The sequence below is a fragment of the Seriola aureovittata genome, chromosome 12 (genome assembly GCF_021018895.1).
Source record: "Seriola aureovittata isolate HTS-2021-v1 ecotype China chromosome 12, ASM2101889v1, whole genome shotgun sequence".
In the NCBI taxonomy this organism is placed as follows: Eukaryota; Metazoa; Chordata; class Actinopteri; order Carangiformes; family Carangidae; genus Seriola; species Seriola aureovittata.
In genome coordinates this window covers 13,607,689-13,628,913 of record NC_079375.1, presented here as the reverse complement: position 1 = coordinate 13,628,913, position 21,225 = coordinate 13,607,689, and the positions used below count along the sequence as shown (strand labels likewise).

At 41.6% G+C, this 21,225-nt stretch overlaps 1 protein-coding gene across 1 annotated transcript in view; it reads right to left on the bottom strand.

Annotated features, from left to right (window-relative positions):
- Nucleotides 1–21,225, bottom strand: part of slc22a23 (solute carrier family 22 member 23) — a 34,650-nt gene that overhangs the window by 9,417 nt on the left and 4,008 nt on the right. The window contains exons 2-6 of the mRNA XM_056390823.1: nt 17,432–17,535; nt 17,173–17,327; nt 4,926–5,094; nt 2,227–2,354; nt 597–699 (exon numbers count right to left, since the gene is read on the bottom strand). Of these exons, the coding sequence (XP_056246798.1) occupies nt 597–699; nt 2,227–2,354; nt 4,926–5,094; nt 17,173–17,327; nt 17,432–17,535 (659 nt within the window). The remainder of the gene's footprint in view (nt 1–596; nt 700–2,226; nt 2,355–4,925; nt 5,095–17,172; nt 17,328–17,431; nt 17,536–21,225) is intronic.

The following is a 21,225-nucleotide window of genomic DNA, read 5'->3' as shown; positions in this document are numbered from 1 at the left end:
GAACAGAAAGAGGCTGGGTGGAGAGAGAAGAGGAAGAGGAACCATATTATGTTTGCTCTCATCTCAAAGTATCTAAAAAAAACAGCACAGATGTAAATACTGACTTATTGACACATAAAGCATACACCCCACAAGCTTACACACACAAAAAAATAAAATAAAACTCAAGCAAACACTCACACCCTTCCTCCTGGCTGTCTAATGTTTCCTAAGGACACAGCTCATGTAAAATTTATGCTGACTTCGGGAGTCAGGGACATTGGGTCTGCCTAGCTACGGATGAGGTCTCAGATGGAGAGAGGGGGAGAGATCCCACTGGAGATGAAAAGAGAGAGCAGCAAGGACAAAAGCATTGAGGTCCACTGATCAATGTTATATCGAGCCTCCAGGTTAATAGTGGCTTCTTAACTGTACAAAATGTTGTGCCTGACTGGCATTGCCTCGCCCTACACACACATACTGTACAAGCACGCACATGCACCTTTTTTTCTTTTTTCCCCTCTCTCTGTTTTCTGACCCTCCCACGTACATTAGCATCTTGACACACAATTGTCCAAACGGTTTTCTAAGTGCTAACACATAAGACAAACACTTACGAGTTGACGCAGAGCACTACAATGTTCTTCCACAGGTTTCTCGTCCCGACCATTTTCACAATGCATGTCTTTTTGGGTTTCTTCTGGAGAGCTCTCTGCAGTTCTGGAAACAAGTGGACAAATCAATCTTAGAGCCTGGCCAATAATAATTCTAATAGTTTCATTAAGAGGCAGGCAATGCAAAAGGATGGTCATTTTGAATTGTTTGAAATGCAATAGCCTTAGTTTCATTTGGACGCTTGATCACTTCATATCAACCTGCTGGTACAGTGTCGGCTGAGCTGTAGTTAATATCATTTCAAAATGAGTTATCAGGTCAAAGAAAAGTTCGACTGCAGTCTGGATCCTCAAAAGCTGATTTATTGCAACCACAGGAAATTCAACATGTATTTTTAATGAGCGTGTTTCATCCCACACTCCCGCTCTCCTGCTGCTGCTGTTGTGAGACAGGTATGACAATGCTCACAGAGGAACGGGACTAGTTCCTGACAGGGCCACACCCCTGAGCTGCTGGTGATATTTCACACTGCACACGGTGGATGTTTTGGTATCGGAGTGCGGGTTGCCACAGAAACACACCTCTGCTTTGCGGTACTGTCTGCTCATGTTGACTCAGGCATGTGACGGCATTCCACATTGCTGCCTCAAGGTTATCTCCGACTGTATCACTCAGGCCTTACAGTGAACCCCTGGCTGAGCTACAAACCTCTGAGTAAGTCGATCCCTACTGAGATCTATGAGATCTATGCTGAGATCTATGCAAATCACTTCTAATTGGTACTTACACATGTGTTAAAACATTCCTCAGCTCTTCTTCTATGGCAACAGTAAGTACATCCAGTGCCACGCATTATATTTAGTGCTCAGCACTTGAAAGTAGGAAATATTACTAGAAGGGTTGGGGACAGCCAGTTACTATAAAAACAAGATAGGATAAATCAATGTCTATGGCAATGTACATTGACTGTGTGCTGCATCAGCACACAGTCTCTGAGTTCTGAAAAAGAGCAGTCAATTTCACACTGAGTGGTTTCTCTTTGAGCCCTTTCTTAGCTGTTGTTTTATTTCCAAAATGTATTGATAATTACAGAAAGCAATAGCAGGTCAAAAACAGCACTGTTGAAGCGTAATACAAAAGCAGTCTGCTATAACATTTGACAACAGCACAGCTCCTCCCTCTGCTCTATGCCTCTGACAGGGCTTCTGAGCACAGACATTAAGAGTTAACCCAGGGTCAAAATGCCTGACCTGCGTCCATCTGCCGTCTGTACACCATCATGTCAGACTATGTGCACCCATCCAGGCTATAATGAAATTAATGAACGTTCTAGAGTGTCATAATGTAATGTTCAACACCCACTGCTACCTCTGGGGTGGAATGTTACTATGGTAACAAGACAGGAATTACATATAACCTTGTCAATCTGGCTTATTTAGGGAAGCACAGATGTGGGGGATACTACTTTACACCCTGCCCTACAAAAATCAAATAAGAAAATGCAGCAAATATATAAAGACAAGAGTAGTTTAACATAAAAATGTATCAGTAAATACATATAGTAATCACAGAGAGTAAAATGGAGTCTTTTAATGCAGATATCTTTAAAATGAATGTCAATGTGTATGTTACCTGTGAGGATATTATCCGTGTCAAGCTCCATGTTCACTCGGTTTTTCTGTGCTATGTGTCCCATGATCCATTTGGAGCGGCAGTACTGCTGAGTGGCCAGCAACCAACGCAGTGACTCAGGGAAGATCCTGTCAGAAAGACGGGGGATGTCCTTGTTAATAAGGCATGAAAACTGAGTCAGAATGAAATAAAGACTGTTTGAAATCTCACTTAATCAGTGTTAGCAGCACTAAATCTTGTTTTTGTTAACCAGCATACCATTTCAACACATTCTGATTTAAATGCAGACAAGAGCTAAGGTTATAAATTGTACCCTGAACCGAAAATTAGTCCTGATTTCATTTGCTACGCTCTATTATCTTTTGTATTAAGTTACATTGCACACATTCCTCTGAGTGGTCAGATTTCTCCTAGCACAATATGTTGATTTGATGATAGTCAGTAAAAACAATGCCACATCCCTCAGTTGGCTGGATTTCTCTGGATCAGATGTTTATGAAGTAAAAAAGTGCTGGTTTCACAATCTTGCACTGGTGTGGTCTGCGACTGTTTCCACAAATCAGCAATAAACCCGGATCACCTGCAGTGTTGAACTCTTCAGCCCAATCAGCTGTGATATTTGCAGAGTCAGTTACTTTATCAGCAATGGGTCCAATTTGTGCCCATAAAGGCTGTCTGCTTTAATCAAGATAGTGGAGAAGGCTCCATACTTCCAAATCTCCAAGAGTCCTCTTGAGAGGGCCGACACAGGCACGCTGATGTGTTTTTTGTGTGTCAGCGGTGTGTGTTGTATGGACTCACACAAGTGTAGAAAGAGTCCACAGTGTTGCCCTGCACTTTACAGGTTAAGTTCACTGCGAAAAGTCCAATGATATCTGTGAGAAATATCAATGTCACAACCTGCTTCATGTCCTTGAGTGCTGTTGATGTTTTATTTTTTATTTTTTCAAGGCCGTAATTGAACCAAAGCAGACAGCAAACAGTTACATACCCTACTAACGCTTAGCAACCGAACTGCTTAACAATGAGGGATCCCTTCATATACAGTGGCAAGAGAAAGTATATGAACCCTTTGGAATGACTTTGTTTTGTGCATTGGTCATAAAATGGGTAGTGGAGACAAACACAATGTGCTTAAGCTAATATCACACACTCAATTATAGTCCTTCGTGTCTGTGTTACTGAACACACCCATCAAACACTCCCTGTGCCTGGGGGAAAAAAGTAAATGAACCACTGGATTTCAACAACAACTTCAAAAAAACACTTCCAGTAGCTGCTGAACAGACCTGCACAATGTTCAGGGGTAATTTTGGACCTTCGTCCTACAGACCGGCTTCAGCGCAGCCATATTGTTAGGATGTCTGGTGTGAACTGCCCTCTTTCGGTCGTTCCGCAGAATCTCTACTGGATTAAGGTCTGGGCTCTGACTGGGCCGCTCCAAAAATTCCTTTGTCTGAAGTCATTCTGTGGTAGATTCACTTTGATGTTTAGGGTCATTGACATGCTGCAGTCACCCAGCTTCTACTGTGCTTCAGCAGGTGGACAGCCATCCTGACATCCTGTAAAAGACCTTGATAAACTTGGAAATTAATTTTCCCCTTGATGATGGTGAGCTGTCCAAGCCCCTGTTCATACATAGTGCTGCGTGTCGTTCCAACACAATTCAAACTTAGTTTCATCAGCCCACTAAACATTTTCCCAGTAACATCGTGGACTGTCAAGGCGCTCTTTGGCAAACTTCAGGCATGAGCTGCTTCCTCCGTAATGTCCTGCCATGGAGGACACCTGCTCCATGCAACGATGCTCCATGATATGCATATGGCAGGACATGCATATGACTCATTATTGATCATTCTGTTTTGTTTGGAGTCATCTTAGCTGGACGTACGCACTTCTATGGAGAGTAGCCACAATTCTAACTCATCTCCATTTATAGACAGTTTGTCTATGAATATCAAAATTCTTTGAGTTTATAATGCTTGCAGATTAATGCAAATCAACTAAGGTGTCTGACTCCTGCACTGTATTATCCCACTAGTGTGGAAAATCCCCATCAATCCCCCATCCGGTCTGCTCCGTGTCCCACACTGATTAAAGAGCAGTATATCACCAATATTGATGTTTGATCAGTTTAGTGCTTCGCAGTGCTTTTGATTGTTTCTCAGTGGAACCCCACTTTGTTCTTCAGGTACACCATGGAAGAAAGCCAAGGTCTTTGATACACTGATAAAATCTATATTCTTGGATTTCTTCTGCTGACTTACAGCAGTGCTGTGGAGCGCTGTGCTTGGTGGCAGAATAAATGGAGGGGAATACATGAGTATTTACTGCCTGAGCTTCAGCAAAAGAGACTGCAGTCACAGGAGAGGTCACTGCAAATGAGTTAACATAAAGATGTTACATTTAATTCAGCTGGGAATTCACTGCTGGAAAATGTCCTTGGAGGCAAGGCTTTCTCCAATCTTTTTTTATAACATTTCCCCATCTGTGGAAGCATCTTTGTCTTAACAAGGTTTTATTTAGACTATAAAACAATGGATACTTAAGATGTAACCCATGTAGATTTTTACTGCAGATGTAACCACATATTTCAGCACTAATAGAGTCTTGTGTAGGATTTAAAAACACCTTTTAAACAAGGTTTTGAACAAGACAAGTCTGTTCCAAAGCAGCAGATGCTCAAGTTATTTCCTTACCAGATGTAGGACAGCATCAGCAGCAGGGGGCAGATGATAACAGCTTGAAGTACCTGCCAGTCGCGACAGAGGTAGGCCACCCCAGGCATCAGCAGCTGACCACCCAACACCACAAAATTGGCCACCATGGTCATGGAAAAACGCCATCCTGGCAGGCACAGCTCAATCCCTGACGGGGGAACAAAAAAGAGACGCAAAGAAAGGTTATTAGGTTTTTCTGCAAGGGACAAAGACACAAAATGGGCATGTATGACAACAGGGCAAATGCCACATTTCCAAGATTTCCTGACAATGTAACACCAGGAGTAATAACATAAACAGACCCAATGGATCCAAACAGTAATCTGATTTGTCCTTGTGCTGACAGAAACAGGCCAGAACGTGGCTCCTGACGACAGCGATGATCTCATGATGAGAGGTTTTTGTTGCTCTGATGCAACACAGACATAATTCCTATATCATCAAACAGTATGACTACTATTGCACAGATATTGTGACTTTTAATACAGAGAAACACCTTATTATTAGTTTACTACTAGTTGTTTTACTAAGCAAGAGTAGTAGCCAGTGCCCCCCAATAAAAGAAGAGATGTTAAAGACTTAATAGTTAATTGACTAATCAAACAATGAATTGATTAATTAAACAAAAAAAATCAATATGCCATAAGGTCAGTTAGAGATATAGGTCACTTTTAGAGCTACAGTACATACAAAGAGGTTAAATAAATCAAAAAAAAATAAATAAATAAAATGCGATAAATGACCATGTACAGTTGTTGTTCAGAGACAGTAGGCTGCTGTGAGAGTGAACTAACTAGAAAGAGGTTCCTTGTACTCATTTCTCCTCTATCAGAATGGCACTGATTCATTCACCCAGTCATTAGCATGCACACCACACTGGCAGCCAGCAACCACAGACAGTCCAGCCCTTTAGTTACTGCAGTGTTGAAGATGGCTTCACATCAAACCATAGAAAGTGAGCACAACTGTGATGCCGCTGTTCTCACCTCACCCAAATCTTTTGTCCCGCTTCATTCATCCCTTTTTTGTTATAGATCACAATTTCTTTTTTTTTTTCCGCTAATGGTTCTTTTCTGTGTCCCAGGAATGTGAACAGTCTCCAGATGGGCCTTTCAAGGTGACAGGGCCAGCATAATACAGTGGGTGTCTGTGGCCCCGCTTCATTCCAGTGGAAAAGACCGGAATTTCAATTAGGACTTGCCCCCTTCTGAGGACATGAATAATGCTCTCTGTTCACAGACACTATCGCAGCTGGAATGACAGAGCCAATGAGTGGAGAGCAGGGCGATGGGTGCAAGACCTGCTGAGTTTGAACCAACTAACCTCGAGACTCCTTCTGTGTGTGCTGCTGGGAGAAAAGTGACGGTTCACTGGGTATGGACTACATGGGATTTGAATTCTTCGGTTATGAATAAGGCGTCATGTGCACTGAACAGGCCACTGCATTGTGACGGGAAAAGGACACCCTATGGTGAGCTATGCTGTCACACAGTAAGATGTCTTAGCAGCACAAACTATATTATGATATCCATGAAATATGTATCCATGAAATATGGCACATTTTCTAGATTGAACTTCAGAATGAGTACACGAGACTGTAGAAAAGGAAGGGAGGTCTGAGCACCTTACTCCTGGTGACCCTAATCCTCCACAACCCACTAGATCAGCATTCCCACAATGCCCTGCTGCAGTCTGTGTCCTACTGACATACAGTAAATCTACCAATAGCTAATCTGATGTCACATAACAGAGATGCTGATCAAGGGTCTTTGGGTTGACAAAACAAGTTGGACATACAACAATCTATTAAAAAAAAAAAACAACACACATTTAAATGCATCTACTATACACAGTGAACGTGGAAATGACATCATCAATGATCAAGCCCATAGCCAATTAATAGTAATGATAATCCCTAAAGAAGCTTTGGCTGGTTTGCTGACTTTGGCAGAATAAGAATATGAATCACACTCTCTGGTATGTGCCACAGTAGCTCACTAGCCTTCTATCAAGTACACAGCTCAGTCAAGGAGAACCATTGTTTTACAAGAGAAAGAGACTGTTTGACCACTAAAAGCACTCAGTACAGCCACTCCCTGTACCCACAGGCTAATGTCACGACCTTTTACTGGTCACATGAGGTCCTTAAGGCCTTTTGCCACGATTTCACGGCATAATCCTGGCACACGCAATCCGTTAAGTATAAGGTAATGATAAGGACACTGGTTTGTTTGCTATATTTAATTTTTTAGGATTTATTTTTAGTGCCACCTGCAGTAGCTGGAGCTGCGGGGCCCTGCTGTAGGTGTCACAGGTGAAAGCAAACAGTGCAGCTGCATTACAGTTGCCATCCCACAGCTGTGTTCCCTCCTCTCCCCCCCACATTGACACAGCTGTGCAGGCTGGCATATTTCTTCGATTGCCTGTTTTGAACTTAAATGCCCCCTAGCAACAGTTTCTGTGTTGACTGAAAATGGCAGGTCGGTAGGACGGAGTTTCAGAAAGTTGTCAGTAAAAAAAAAAAAAAAGATTATTGCTAGTTAGTTCTGGTGTTGGAAAGGTGTGGGGTTTCAGACGCTGTTCAACCATCCAACAGGAACTTTGATTGAGGCATAATGAATCACTCCAGAATCTGGTGACTGTGAAGGCTATAGCATATGAATCATATCATTTTCATACACATCAAAACAGTGACCCTTTGTACCCTGCATGGAAGCCTCCGCATCTGCCCTGCTTTCCTACAAGCTTAGTCAGGCCTTGTCCAAGTCTCACTTCCACATAAAAATGTACTTAGTAAGCTCAGAGGCCTGGGTCCTTGTTCATGTGGGTGGACTGTATGGGGCTCATCCTTACTGGGTAGGTTTTTTTTTTTTTTTTTTTTTTTTTTTTTTTAAATCAGTACACAGTTAAAGCTCCACACCTTCAAAGCTGCGGTCACAGATGGAAAATGCTTGTTGAGACCAAACTCAAATTCAGACATGTGCAAAGCTGCTGATGAGTTCTTGCAGTGCCCTCTCTGAGTGACAAGCCAGTGCAGCAATGTCAGCACACAGCATTTCCCTGATTAGGAACCAATGAACCTTGATCTTTGCCTGGACTTACTGTAGATCGAAGAGTTTGGTCAAGGCAAACTGCATCATCAATGGAACACAGTGATCCCGTAGGGGAAGAAATCACACAGTGTGGAGGCAAGTGTTTAGCCCTCTGCAACTCGCAGTTAGTCAAGGAGGTCTCTGAGAACAGGTCACTTTGCTCTCAAGGTATCCTTCACATTTCAAGAGAACACAATCATCCAACAGGCTATGGCAGAAGGCCCAATGGAGCATGAAGAGACATATTCTGCTGACAAGGTCAAAGGCCTTTTGTCAGGTCAGTTAAAGGTAATGTAGAATGGTCTTCTCTGCTCATGGCACACAGAGAGGATCCTACTGATGGTACATCATTGAGATCCTGGGTACATATGAGCAAAAACAAACAGCTGTTTATTTACAATCTCTCTGGCAGATAACCTCCAAAGAAGGCTCAGAAGCATTTTCTTCTCTCTTTGTTTATATGTAGTGGTGATTGTGTTACCACACAAATATCCTAAGGTACCCTCCCTCTTCTTCCAAGCAATGAAAGGGGGTTATTGACTAAGAATAAGGTCATACTCATTGATTAGTCCCTTATCTGGAGCTGCAAAGAATGCCAACTAGCCTCAACTAGCCACAGGCACTTTCCTTTGTTCTATGTGAGCTGAAATTCTCAGCAATCAAACTACAAGTAGAAACACAAGCAGGAGAGTATTTTCTTTTGAAAATGTTTGCGCATGAGTGTGTTTCTAAACACACACAGAAAGATGGGCACAAAACCAAGTCATCGGCCCTCACAGGAAATGGGAACAGAGTGACTGATGAACGGCTTACACTTTGACACAAATATAAGACTAAGTCAGGGGTTACCTTAACACAACAGATTCATCAGCCTGACCAAAGAAGATCTGACACACCACTCCTTTTTTTTTTTTTTTTACACCCATAAAAAGGAAGTGCAAAGGTTGACCATGCTGATTTCGCCAATCACTGGACTTCACTCAGGAGTTTGCGGTGTGAAATAGTTTAAGGTTATGTGATGCAATGTCTTTCAAAAGCGTTGCATGATAATTGGAACATGACTCCAAGTAATCCAGTTTAAAATATAGACTGAGAATAAAAATGTACGATAGGAGGAAGTGTGCTGGGCAACTGAAATGCAAACTCTGCACAAAAAGAGAACTTTAACCCTGCTCAGAGAGAAAAAAAAAAAAAAGTCTGCACCTTAACCCATTTATCAGCAGACAGCTCGAGCGGCTTATGGGGAAGCATGAGGACAGTTCAACCTCTGATCATGGAAAATACCACTCTTTGGCTGAAATACATTTGCACTCTATACACGGTCTATGTCACACCCTGCCTTACTATATATTTCATCATCCCTTTCAGGCCATTCTTAACCCCCAGAATGGAGAAGTCCGTCTGATGGCAGGACAATATCTCTGCAGTGGTTTGAGGCGGACCTGGCTGCTGTCCTCCGGGAAGCATAGGCATATGGTGGGAAATGAAAAGCTTCTCTCTTCAGAGTCCGGATCTGGCACACATTACTCAGGTCAGGCCAGACTGAGTGATATCCATAAATGGCTTACACACAAAACAGAGAGTAAGACAGGTGAGGGGAGGAGAAAGGCAAAGGAAGAATGCTGCCTGCCAGACTTGAGGCATCTGACATTGACACAAAACTAAACCATTTACACACAGAGCTTCCATCTTTCTGTGCTGCCTCGTCTGTGCGCAGAGAGATTAATGCCTGTGGTAACAGGAGGGCACCACAGAGAGAAAGCACCTCATGGAACCTCACGCGACACGTGTGTTGTCACATGACCAAATGTAAGGCTTTGGCTTTGCATACCACATAAGATTCGTTAAAAGGTGCTCTCAAATGCTGATACTCTGTTTTCACTCACACACACACTTTAACATTAACAGTAGTTAATAGTAAATACTGAGAATTGTTGTAGCTTAAGCCGGCACATCCAATCATATGTGACGCCAACCTTTCTGTATCTGTTCACACACACACACAAACACACACACACACACACTGCTGTACTCATTCTATCCGTCTACACCACAGCACTTATTTCTTGCTATTGAACTGCTGCATGCTTTTAGCAGTTTTATTACCTCCACCTCCTTAGCCTCCTCCTGTATTAGCATTTAGATTTACATGAATTTTAAATGTTTCTTTTAATGTGTTAATGTTCCAATAAATGTTGTGCATCTCAGGCGGTGCCAGAGGGGTTGTAAGCTGACGGACAGTCTGTGTCAATTTTGACTGGATTCGTTCAGACACATCACATGAGAAGAGCAGAGCAGAGCGAAACCGCCAAACTAAAATGTATAACATTGTTGCAATAGACAGTTAAAACCTCCAAAGTAATAACTAACTCACTAACACTAAGGGCGGTCAAATTATAACTTTAGCACTCTTCAAAAAAGCTTTTAACGCAAACTACTATGGAAAAGTAGAGCAGAGTGCTGTAATGCCATTCATATCACGTGTGCTTCCCTTCACTGTGTGTCTAGTAAAATGTAGTTTTCTGTTTGTGTTTAGGCACTTGATCACTACCCATACTAGTCCAGTTCATGTACAGAAGGAGTGACAGCAAACACTACCCACACAATCAATAAAGTGCGAGTGTCTGGGCGTGTCAGGAGCAAAATTACTGTATTGGCGGAAATACACGACAATGTGTGTTTCTTTTTTTTCACCCCTGGAGAAACTACACTTGCTCATATGGGGTCATCTAAGATTTATGGATTAGTCATTAATGTGATACATTTAACATTATTTTTTATCTCTTTATCTTCTTTGTCTTGTCTTGCAGCTTCTCTTGGAGACATAAAAACATTTTCATAAGCAGCAACTGGAATTATTAACTAAACAAAATCCAAGCCAATTATATAAATAATGGATGCAGTGTGAATTTTAGCCATGACTCAATACAAGACCACAGTACTAAATCAGCTCGGAATATAAGGTTATTTCAGTGCATGACACGGTTTCATTTTTGTCATTTTGTGGTGAATAGTAACAGGTTAGGTTTTCAAGATAAATTTCAAATTGCCAATGATATCTTTTTCTACAATTTTGGTCAACTAGATGACTATTCAGTGCCAGCCACGGTTGACTGTGCTTTTGTGTGATCTGTTGCAGTCATTGCCTTTATTTATGTGGCCCTGACCTCTCATCTGGTTTGTCAGAAAAAAAAGAAGGTCCCCTCCATCATAGTGTTTGGAAAGCTTGTCTTGACTAAGCTCTGGAAATGTTATTGATACTTTTTAAATTCACATGTACTGATAAATCTGAACATCATTTTTTTGAAGTTTCCTATCCCTGTGAATGCACCATCTTTATTCAAATAAATAAGTATAGTAGGAGGACAACAACGTGAGCTGGCTATTTTGCCAAAGCATTAGCATGCGTTTGTACCACAACATCCGCCATTAAAAATAACTTTTGCCTTCTAGATCATCACACACAGAGCAGTCATGAGCATGTGTGTCAAAGGTTACTGACAGAAAAATCATGAAGCTCTTTATGATGCATGACCCAACAGAATCATGCGCTCCGTCTGTTGTCCCTCTCTCTCTCTCCCTCTCCCTCTCTCTGTGCATGTCTACAGTATCTCTCTCTACAAGGCTTCTCTCACACACAGCTATGGCATGTATAGACATGCTGCCTCTGAGTCAGACATGGAAAGTGAACATCCACTTAGGATGAGTGTAGAGACATTAGCTCTTTTCTGTAAGGCAATTACATGTAGTTCTCAAAGTAAACCTCCTGCTGCTTAAAAACATTAAATAGTTGTTTTCAGGAGGTCAGAGTTGTAAGATGAAAAACATTAAGTCATGCACACACTTTTTTTATCGAGTGAAACCTCACTTTAACCTACAATTGTTTCAGAAAGTTATATGATATGTGTCCTTTTCTCAGTGTAATAATACTGCTAAACTGATATTTGGTGTAAATAAATACTTCGGGGGGGGTGTGGGGGGGGTAATTTATGTGTTAGAAAAACAAAAGATTTTAGCCCCAAAGAGCTGATGTGAGTGCATGATATAACCTGTGTAAACAAAGAGCAAGCTCTGGCCCACTGCCCCAGTACACAATCGCCTCGTCTCAAGCTGATCACAAAATTCTCACACAAACACCCAGTGCAGCCAGCTAGCATGACTCAGCATGATGATGTGCAGTGTCTTTGTATGTATGTGTATTTGTGTGTGTGTGTGTGTGTGTGTGTGTGTGTGTTTTTTTTTTGTGTGTGTGTGTGTGTGTGTGTGTGTGTGTGTGTGTGTGTGTGTGTGTGTGTGTGTGTGTGTGTGTGGTGTGGGGTGGGTTGGGGGTGTAGATAAGGTTCAGAGGTGATGTACAGGAGGGGCAGGGTGGGGCAGGGGTGTTTACTGTAAAAGAAAGAAAAATGCAGTAGTGAGCAGCACTATGATGCTCAGCTATAGGCACTATGAGCCTTTCCTGCCTGGTGCTGTGATGCTAAAGAGGCTAGCTCACACTGTTGGAGCACTGGGGTATAAATAGTAGTGCTGCATCAGATGACTTTCTATAGCAATCGGCTTTGCTATTCTGCTGGTATACTTTGGATTAGAGAGATGCATTTGCTTGGTTTATACATGAAAGGGCTTCATGTTAATATACAGAAAGACTTCACTTTCACTTGAGGTGGTGGTGTAATTGTGTCAAACTGCCTCTTAGTCTAATACTCTTCTGAGGTGAAAAACTTTCCTCCCTCTATCCCCAGTGCAGTTTCCACATTCCTCTCAGTCTTTACGTTCCTCTTTTTCTTTTTTCTCCTCATAGTAGTTGCTGGTGCCCATTCTGTTGTCTGAATGTCTGAAACCAGCCCGCCACAGATTCTCTTTTCTGTCTCTCTGTGTGGCAGTTAGCGTCAGGAGCTGTATAAGTGTCACATCATATCAGCCATGTTGGGCCCTGCATTGGGCTTGATTCTGACAGGCCATCCTGGCGGAACGGTCAGTAGCTGTGCACAAATTGCTCCACACTCTTAAAAAAAAGAAAAAAAGAAAAAGGAGCTCACCCATGTCCTCAAAATGGGTTTCCTGATTGATGCCTCCATGGAGCAATGAGGATATATATAGGGGGTCAGGAAGGTGCTGTCTTCTTATTACTTCATGGCCGTATTCACAAGGATGTATGAAATTGTCAAACCAAACAGGAAGATTGCAATTATATTGTCCAGACTAAAATAATCGTACATATTGGCGCTTCCAGGCTTCAAGATGCATGAACTAAGACCTAATTGCTCATGGATTGATAAGAAAGGGGGATTAGTGTAACGTCTCCAGTGCAAAAACAGCTGAAGCCGGGATTTGGCTCAGACTTTCCTTTGTAAGCAGAGTCAAACAAAGCAAGCCACGAAAGAGGATCATGTGGTTTATAATGTTACATGAAGCAATGTCACATGACTGACACAGTGTCAAGACAGCAGTATATATTAGCTTAGTTAAACTCTTAGCATGTGGCCGATTCTCATGCAAATGCATTAAATACCCTAAATGGCATGCCGTGAAACAAAAGGATTGATTCTCTCCAGTAATGTGTTATTGAACAACCGTGTTCCTACTGCTGGACCGGCTCTGGTGAAGTTTTGTCAATACAGAGTGGCTACAGGGTAAATATCATGTGACAGGAGCCACACATGATTAGAAATAAGGGTGGTAGTATAGTAACGCAAAACTTATACAAATAGGCAAATGTATGTCCAGCTAAGCCGTGCTCAAGTTGGATCTACTATATAGTGATACGAGCTCTCTTAGACAGAGCTATCATTTCTGAACAGTCATAAGGACACTGTTGATTCAATGGAGCAGTTTATGTGAGGGAATTAGTTTGATTATTGTTTCATGAGGAAGCTAAATGGATGACCCTGCAACAACAAGGAGGAAATACAATGACTGATTGGATGACAAGTCTGTGCTCGCCTGCTTGTTCTATGCTCATTAACTGAGGAACTTGCTGTTACATAGGATAACATAGGTTATTTAACCAGACTCCGCAGTCCTGGTTTAACACAGGCCTGACTACCCCTAGAGTTACTTGTCTATAAAGCTACAGAAGCTTTTAACATATCATCTTAGCGACGTCTAGGCCTCTAAACCATTGCTCAACCGCACAGGTACTTGAATATGATTGTAGAGGGTAAGGTGTTGCATCAATATTTCATAAGGCATTTCAATAAAGAAAAGAACACTCCTAGCAACAGGTTGTTCATGACCACTTCATTTACTCTGTGAACACTGTATTGTAGTTTTGTAGATTGCAGATTGTATGGTAGAATAGTAAATGCAATGAATGTAAAAATAGGGAATAGAATAGTAGAGCAGGAGAGGCGGGCAGGGAAGGTAAACTTAAAAAGTAGAGACTGGGAAAGAAAGAGGAATAACAAAAAATAACTCCAGAAAGAATATTGAGAAGAAAGAAAGAAAGCAGATGTGAGGTATTATAAATTCTCTACTCTGACTCACAATAATTGGACTCTCTAAGACAAATATGCCATTTATTTGGAATGAAGAACATGCATCAATTAACTTAATATTAATCTACATTTCATAAGATAAGAGCTAAAATATGACAAAAAAACCCAAATAGGCATGTTATATAAGCTTGTCTCAGAGAAATACAGAAAAATATTGTCTCCGTAAAATTATTGTGCAATCTCTCCACCTCCTTATGGGCTCCAACTACCAGGTTGAGAACCACAGATTCATTCAAACTATAAACTGTAAGTTTATGCGAAAACAATGGACGCTGATGTCAAGTTCATTTAAATTTGATAAACTGCTATACAGTACAACTCCACCCCTTTGCCTCCGTCTGCTCCGCCCTTTTCCCTTTGTCTCTGGATTTAACGGCCTTTCTATTTTGGGAGTGGGGCAATGCTTTTCAAGGTATACAAAAAATTAGAAAGACAAGGACATTGAAGGCCCCTTCCTTCATTGTCTCACCCTGCTCCCTCCCTCTCATCTTCCCTTCCCTCCACTTTTGCAACCTGCCTCCACACTGGTCAATTACCGCAGCCAAAGAGGCTTTTAAGGATCCATTGCCAATTATCAGGATGCTATCAAAAAAGTCCCTTCTCCCCCATTCTTTGGAACCTGCATTCAGTAATATTCCCGCATAACATCCCACAGAACTAATTATTTAAACCTTTACTGTGCAGGGAGAAGATCACATCAACAGAGAAGATTCATCTCCACGAGCACAAGAGTCTGTGGAGACTCTTCCTGCAGTGATGGGTGAAGCTATAGTGAAGACAAGCCCCCCCCACCACCCCTTCTGTTGTTATCAGAATATTGATTAGCAGCAACAAGGATTAAAATCTCAGGAAAAGACACATGCAGGTGCACCTAAATCAAAATTAAAGAGTTCACTTCAAGGATACGGAGGGTGGCAGTTTCTCAGTAATGAGAATTTATCCCAACAATGGCTCTCAGTTTAATAAATGTTAGGAGGTCACTGCAACACAATTACTCTTCTTTTAGCTGAATGCTATCCTCAGCTAGAGACAGGAATTAAAGTGGAATAGCTTTTTGATTAGGTGTGTCAGGTTGTTAGTGAGCACAGTAACAGTGGGAGGATATTAAGGATTAAGAGAGGGCGGTATAGACAAAATTAGAATTGTAATAATATAATCATAATATCAAGGCATTATTTTCAATATATATATTTTCCAGTACGTAAGATAGAATGCTTTGACAGATTTTGGCTAAAGGGGTGAGATTTGTCAAACACAACATTTAGGAATGCCATAATACGATTATATGGATGTGATGAATAATATTGAAGTTCTGACTCTTGCACTCCTTACAGTGTTTGAACAACAAGAGATGCTCCTTTTTCCTAGACATGGAGCCAACAAACCAGTTTGATCTTCAGATAACTACATGTTCCAGGAAATAAGCATCCATTCTCTATAGGCTGTTCCTGCATTGCTGCTGTGGCCATATCTTGTCAGCACTTCTGTTTAGTGGAAACATTAAAACCAAGTACCCTCTACAAACCTGAGATAAAGCAACAACTAGCTTTCAGAGGGTTCTACCTGCAGGGCCCAGGGCAAAACATCTCTGCATCAGGCTATCATAGTATAAGGCAAAATACTCATTCAACACAGACGTGAGTGTGAGACATTTTAGTGTGCACAAATTATTAATTTGAGAGCACAAAATTATTAAAATCAGGAGCACAAATTTGTTTTTTTGTTTCTCCAAACATATCAGTCAATTAATATCTTCTTCTCAAAGCCTTATCTCTTGTAAGAGGCTGACGTTTTGCCTATGACCTGTTAGCTTTAGCTTCATTCCGCTAAAGGAGATATTTGTAAGTTTTGCTAATGCTACATAGCCAACATTAGCATTAACGGCTGTTTACTTACCAGTCTAGAAGAAACATTGTGAGTTCAATATCAAACTTCATTACTTTACCCGCCAAGAGCTGTCTCCAGCGTTGGAAAGCAACCCTCTTGTTTTGCTTCTGTTTCTTTCACTTCTTTTCTTCTACTGAAGTTAGCATGCTAACCAGCTACCACCGGCCCGGTCAGACCATCTAGTCACTTTTGGATACCAAGTCACTGTAGCGTCCAGTCTGCCCTGAAGAAGTAGCGCTGCTCAGAGGGCGTATTATAACCTCTTGTCTTGTAAACACAACAATGGCTGAAGCTCTTGGCAGGACTGGTAAGTAAACAGCTTTTAATGCTAACGTTTGCTATGTAGCAACAGCAAAACTTACAAATAGTTCCTTTAACATTACTTCTAACATGAATGTAGCCATCATGTGCATATTTAAGATGCTTTTATAGAAATCTTCTTTAAATTATGTCAACTAGAAATATTAAAGTTGGAGACAGAGAGAAAAGTTTTAATTTCAACTGACAAATTGACCATCCTCTGGTAGAAATGAGAAGCCTGCTTTCATTTATATCTGTGTGATATCTGAGATCCAGTGTGTCAGAAATTACTAAAATAGGTGTAGTTAGTCTGCTAACAATACCAGCATAAACTGCATAGCCTGTGTGCTGTGCTACAATGGAGATGACAGGTGTAGCAACAACAGCAAAGGCAGTGAGGTTTACCAAAGGGTCAATGAACACAAGGCTTTTAGGTGATAGTTAAAGACTTACTGAGGACGTAGAGAGAAAGGGTGATTCCTGCCAGGCAGAAGCCCTCAAAGAAGCGCAGGGTGCTGAACATGGGGACGTTGACAGAGAAGGCCACAGTCAAACCAAACACCAGCATGAACAGCACCGATATGATTAGCACTGGGTGGCGGCCAAACCTACAAAATAAGGTAAAAAGAAATGTGGATGCTTGAAAATACCTTTTCATTTCTACATATCTGTCAATAAGACTTGTGTGACAAAACTTGGCTGAAAATCTTACCAGTCAGCAAGGATTCCGAACACCAGGTATCCAAAGATGGATCCCACCAACAGAGAGAACTTTGCAATATGGACTTTCCATGCTGAGTCACACACCAGACTCCACTGTAGAGACAAATAAACACAGGCATTAGTTCCAAGAAATTTATGCTGGGTAAAAAAAAGTGAAAGAGAAATAAAATGTTTTGAGGATGAGCAATTGTTGTCTCTGGACTATCACTCTCGCCTTGGTCTGTGTGATTTATAGTCCTTATTGCCACCTAAAACACATAACAGTGAAATGTCCTTTCTTAAATATTCCATTATTTTACACAGAATATATTGCAAGGTGTTTAACTGTTAGACTTGAGGCTCAGGGGTCCTCAAAAAATGTCTTGGAAATAGTGATTCTGCAAATAAGTATAAAAAAGCTGTGTAAATTATCAAAATGATGCATTGGGGTTTTCCTCCACTATCCATGTTTATACAACGCCCACATATTTGACTTGTGATGCCACTGCAAATGTTGGAGGATCTTATTTATTTTCTGCAAATCAACATCCGGGATTTATGCCAGTAATTTCCTCAATCCAAATCATCAGGTCTGCATAAAATAAGATTTTATTATTTCATTATTTACTATTGCCTCCTCTACTGTGTGTCGAGATGTTCTATGACAGACCCCTCTGCCTCTCCTTATTTTCTCTCTTGAGCGAAACTCTCCAAACTAGCAGCAAAGGGATTCCTAGAGTGCAAACAATGCAGTGCGTGACTGCTTTTGAATTAATTGTGCACGCCCTGATTTTTTTCTTTTTCCCCCACAGCACTGACAAGTTGTGACAAACAGGCCTCGTACACAGCACAAGCAATGATCGCAAAGCGGTGCAGCAGCAAATGTAAAGCCCAGTGGTGTGTGTGCAGAAACTCGCTACTCAAAATAGTCTAGCCAAACCTGTAGCTTGGACAAACATTGACATAATTACTAAATGGTCCTGGTAGAGTGGTTGATCCTGAGAGTAACAGAATTTAAATTTCACAGAGGAGGTGGATATTAGGAATCTTTTTGAGAACATATGCCTCCCAGTTGTCTGTGCTGACAGAAGCGGCAGGAAGGAGCAGACAGGGGTGTGGTGGCCATAGCAGGTGCATCGCGTATACAGGAGGCTGATGAACACTGACCTCAGCTCTGTTTCATCTATACACTACACCTTCTTTCTATAGGAAGACCAAGAAAACACACTGCCATGTCAAGTTAAAATGACATTTATTTCGTGTGGCAGCTCCAACTAAAAAGTGTAGTTTGTTCCTACATTTTTCTCTGAGGGGCTCTAACCTCGCATAACCTCTACCATAGTGACTTGTCCAGAATGGAACGCTCCAGGATTACCCAGAGCCACCCTGCCATCACATGATCCAGGCATGCCACTCATTCACGGTTTCAGTATCAATGTCAGCAGAGAAAAACACAGAGGGAGGCAAACAAGTTGCTGTTGCGCAATCACTGCAAGACCAAGGGTGTTTAAAAGGCTGAAGCTTCCCTACTCCAGGAGCATGACAAACTCTTCAGTCTGCACGGCTGGATGACAGTTGGGTGACTATGTAGAACCAGACATCTGCGGGTGACCCCAGACAGACCAATGTTGTAAAATACCAACGTATTGAGCATTCCCAAGTCATATGACAAAGGCAAAGCAGCAGTACGTCTCACAAGTGCTAAATGCTGCTGAAATGTGCAATGTCCAAATGGGCAGCGCATGGCAGGTTGTGATTGCCAAAGTATCATTAATGTGCTTTATTTAAAAGCATCTGCCAATTTGCATATATTATTAAACACCGTCTCTCTCCAGGCCAACACTCATACACCATCATTAGCATTGACTTTCAGCCACAGCAGAACAAAGAAATCTCGGCAAACTGATTCAGTCTAAGCATGAGTCAAATCCATGCAGCTTGTCTGCTATGCCCCTATTATTTCTGTCTGTTGCTCCTTTGCTATTGTTTTGCTCATTTGGGAGTAATGAATAGAGTGCGAAGTGTGCAAAGTTGAGCAAGACACATACAAATCTATTAGCTGACAGAAAAATGCAGAACAATGAAGGACTAAGAGCAATTCAGTTGAATTCCCCAGGGTGTCTGTCGACCTCTCTCAAATGACCGGCCAGCAATGATCGGTCTACACCAGCGAGTCTCATTAGCTCAGATGAAGACACTCAACTACAGCTGCACATTTCTGCACTCGTTGAACTACAGAGAGGTGGGTGGGGGGTGGGGGGGATTGAGAGGAGGGGGAGGAAGGGAGGGAGATGGATGAAAGCACAGGAGGAGGGAGGAATAAAGATTATACAATGTAGAAACAGAACATGTAAAAGATAGAGAGAAACGTGAAGAATAAAGATAGGAATGGGGAAGGATAACAAGCTAAAGAGACAGAAATGCTTAAAAGCACTTGTGAGGAGAAAGCAGAAAACACATGGAGAGACTGCTGCATAGTTACTGCCTAGCAACAGACCATCTCAGTGGTTATCAGACTCTTTCTGCTTCCAAGTGCAAGTTTTAGCACCACTGCTTCACCGAAGGGTTGAAATCCTATAATGTGGCGTTGGCATAGGTGAGGGTAAAAGAGAATAACAAACGTGAGCAAAAGGAGGGTGAGTGAGAGCAAAAAGATACATCTATTTTGTCCATACTCACTCTCTATTGCAGCTTTGTGGTAAAAAGGATGAAACATCCCACAGATATCTGACCCCGGAGATATAGCCCGAGGGACTTACTGCCGGAGTGCAAATTTATATTGTAGGTGTGACAAGTAACTGTCATACTACTATACAACACATCAGATGAGAAACACTAACATGTTAGACAAGTTATATTTTCCTGCAACCAACAGTGACAGATGGTGAAACAACAAACCTTTGCCTTCCAATCTACTATTCACTGTCTCATTTTGTAACTACACAACTAATATACTACTACTACTCTTCTGTCGCCAAAGAAACTGCATATGCATGGACAACATAGCAACACTCCCACAACCTTAATTCCATTACACAATCCCAAAAAACAAACTTAAACCAAGGCCAAGGGTCAGACACCCCACATTTCTCACCCCTTCCTGTTACAAAACAGCACTTATCAGAAACACACACACACACTCACACATAGAGCTTCAACAGCTTTAGTTTTATCTTTTAGTCACACAAGCGTCTTCCCTCTCAGCTGACGCTGTGAGTGACTGTCATTGTGTGCTGACTGGGTATCTGCAGTGGGGTCATCGCCTTTCAACAGCTGAGACCGTTTCAAAGTGTCCCACACTGATCCGGGGTCTGTGGAAGGAGCCAACCAGCTGGGTAAACAGTATGAAGGGACACAGAGTAGAGAGGCCTGCACTGGTGTTCGACTACAGGATCATCTTTCAGATCTATGGGTGTGGGACCTCCAGACACTGATACTGGGTCTGGGTGTACCCTGAAATGAGCTTTAGCAACATATCTTTCTTATCACTTCCATACAATGCTCTAACCCACATTCTAAGAAAGATACATACCATATAATTGTGCCATCTATATACTGAGTCATGCTGAAACAGTCACTTCATTAATCACTCAACTAACAATTACTTTCATTATCAGTAACCCAGCAGTTAAAGATTTACATTACAGTTTCCCTGAAGGCCAAACTAGCATCTTCAGACCAATTTAGAAGCTATAAACACAGAATCTTTGGCATTTTTTGCTCAATCATCTCAGCTCAACAATCAACAGAAAATGAATCTACAACAATTTATATTATCAATCAATCAATCAATCATTTAAGGCA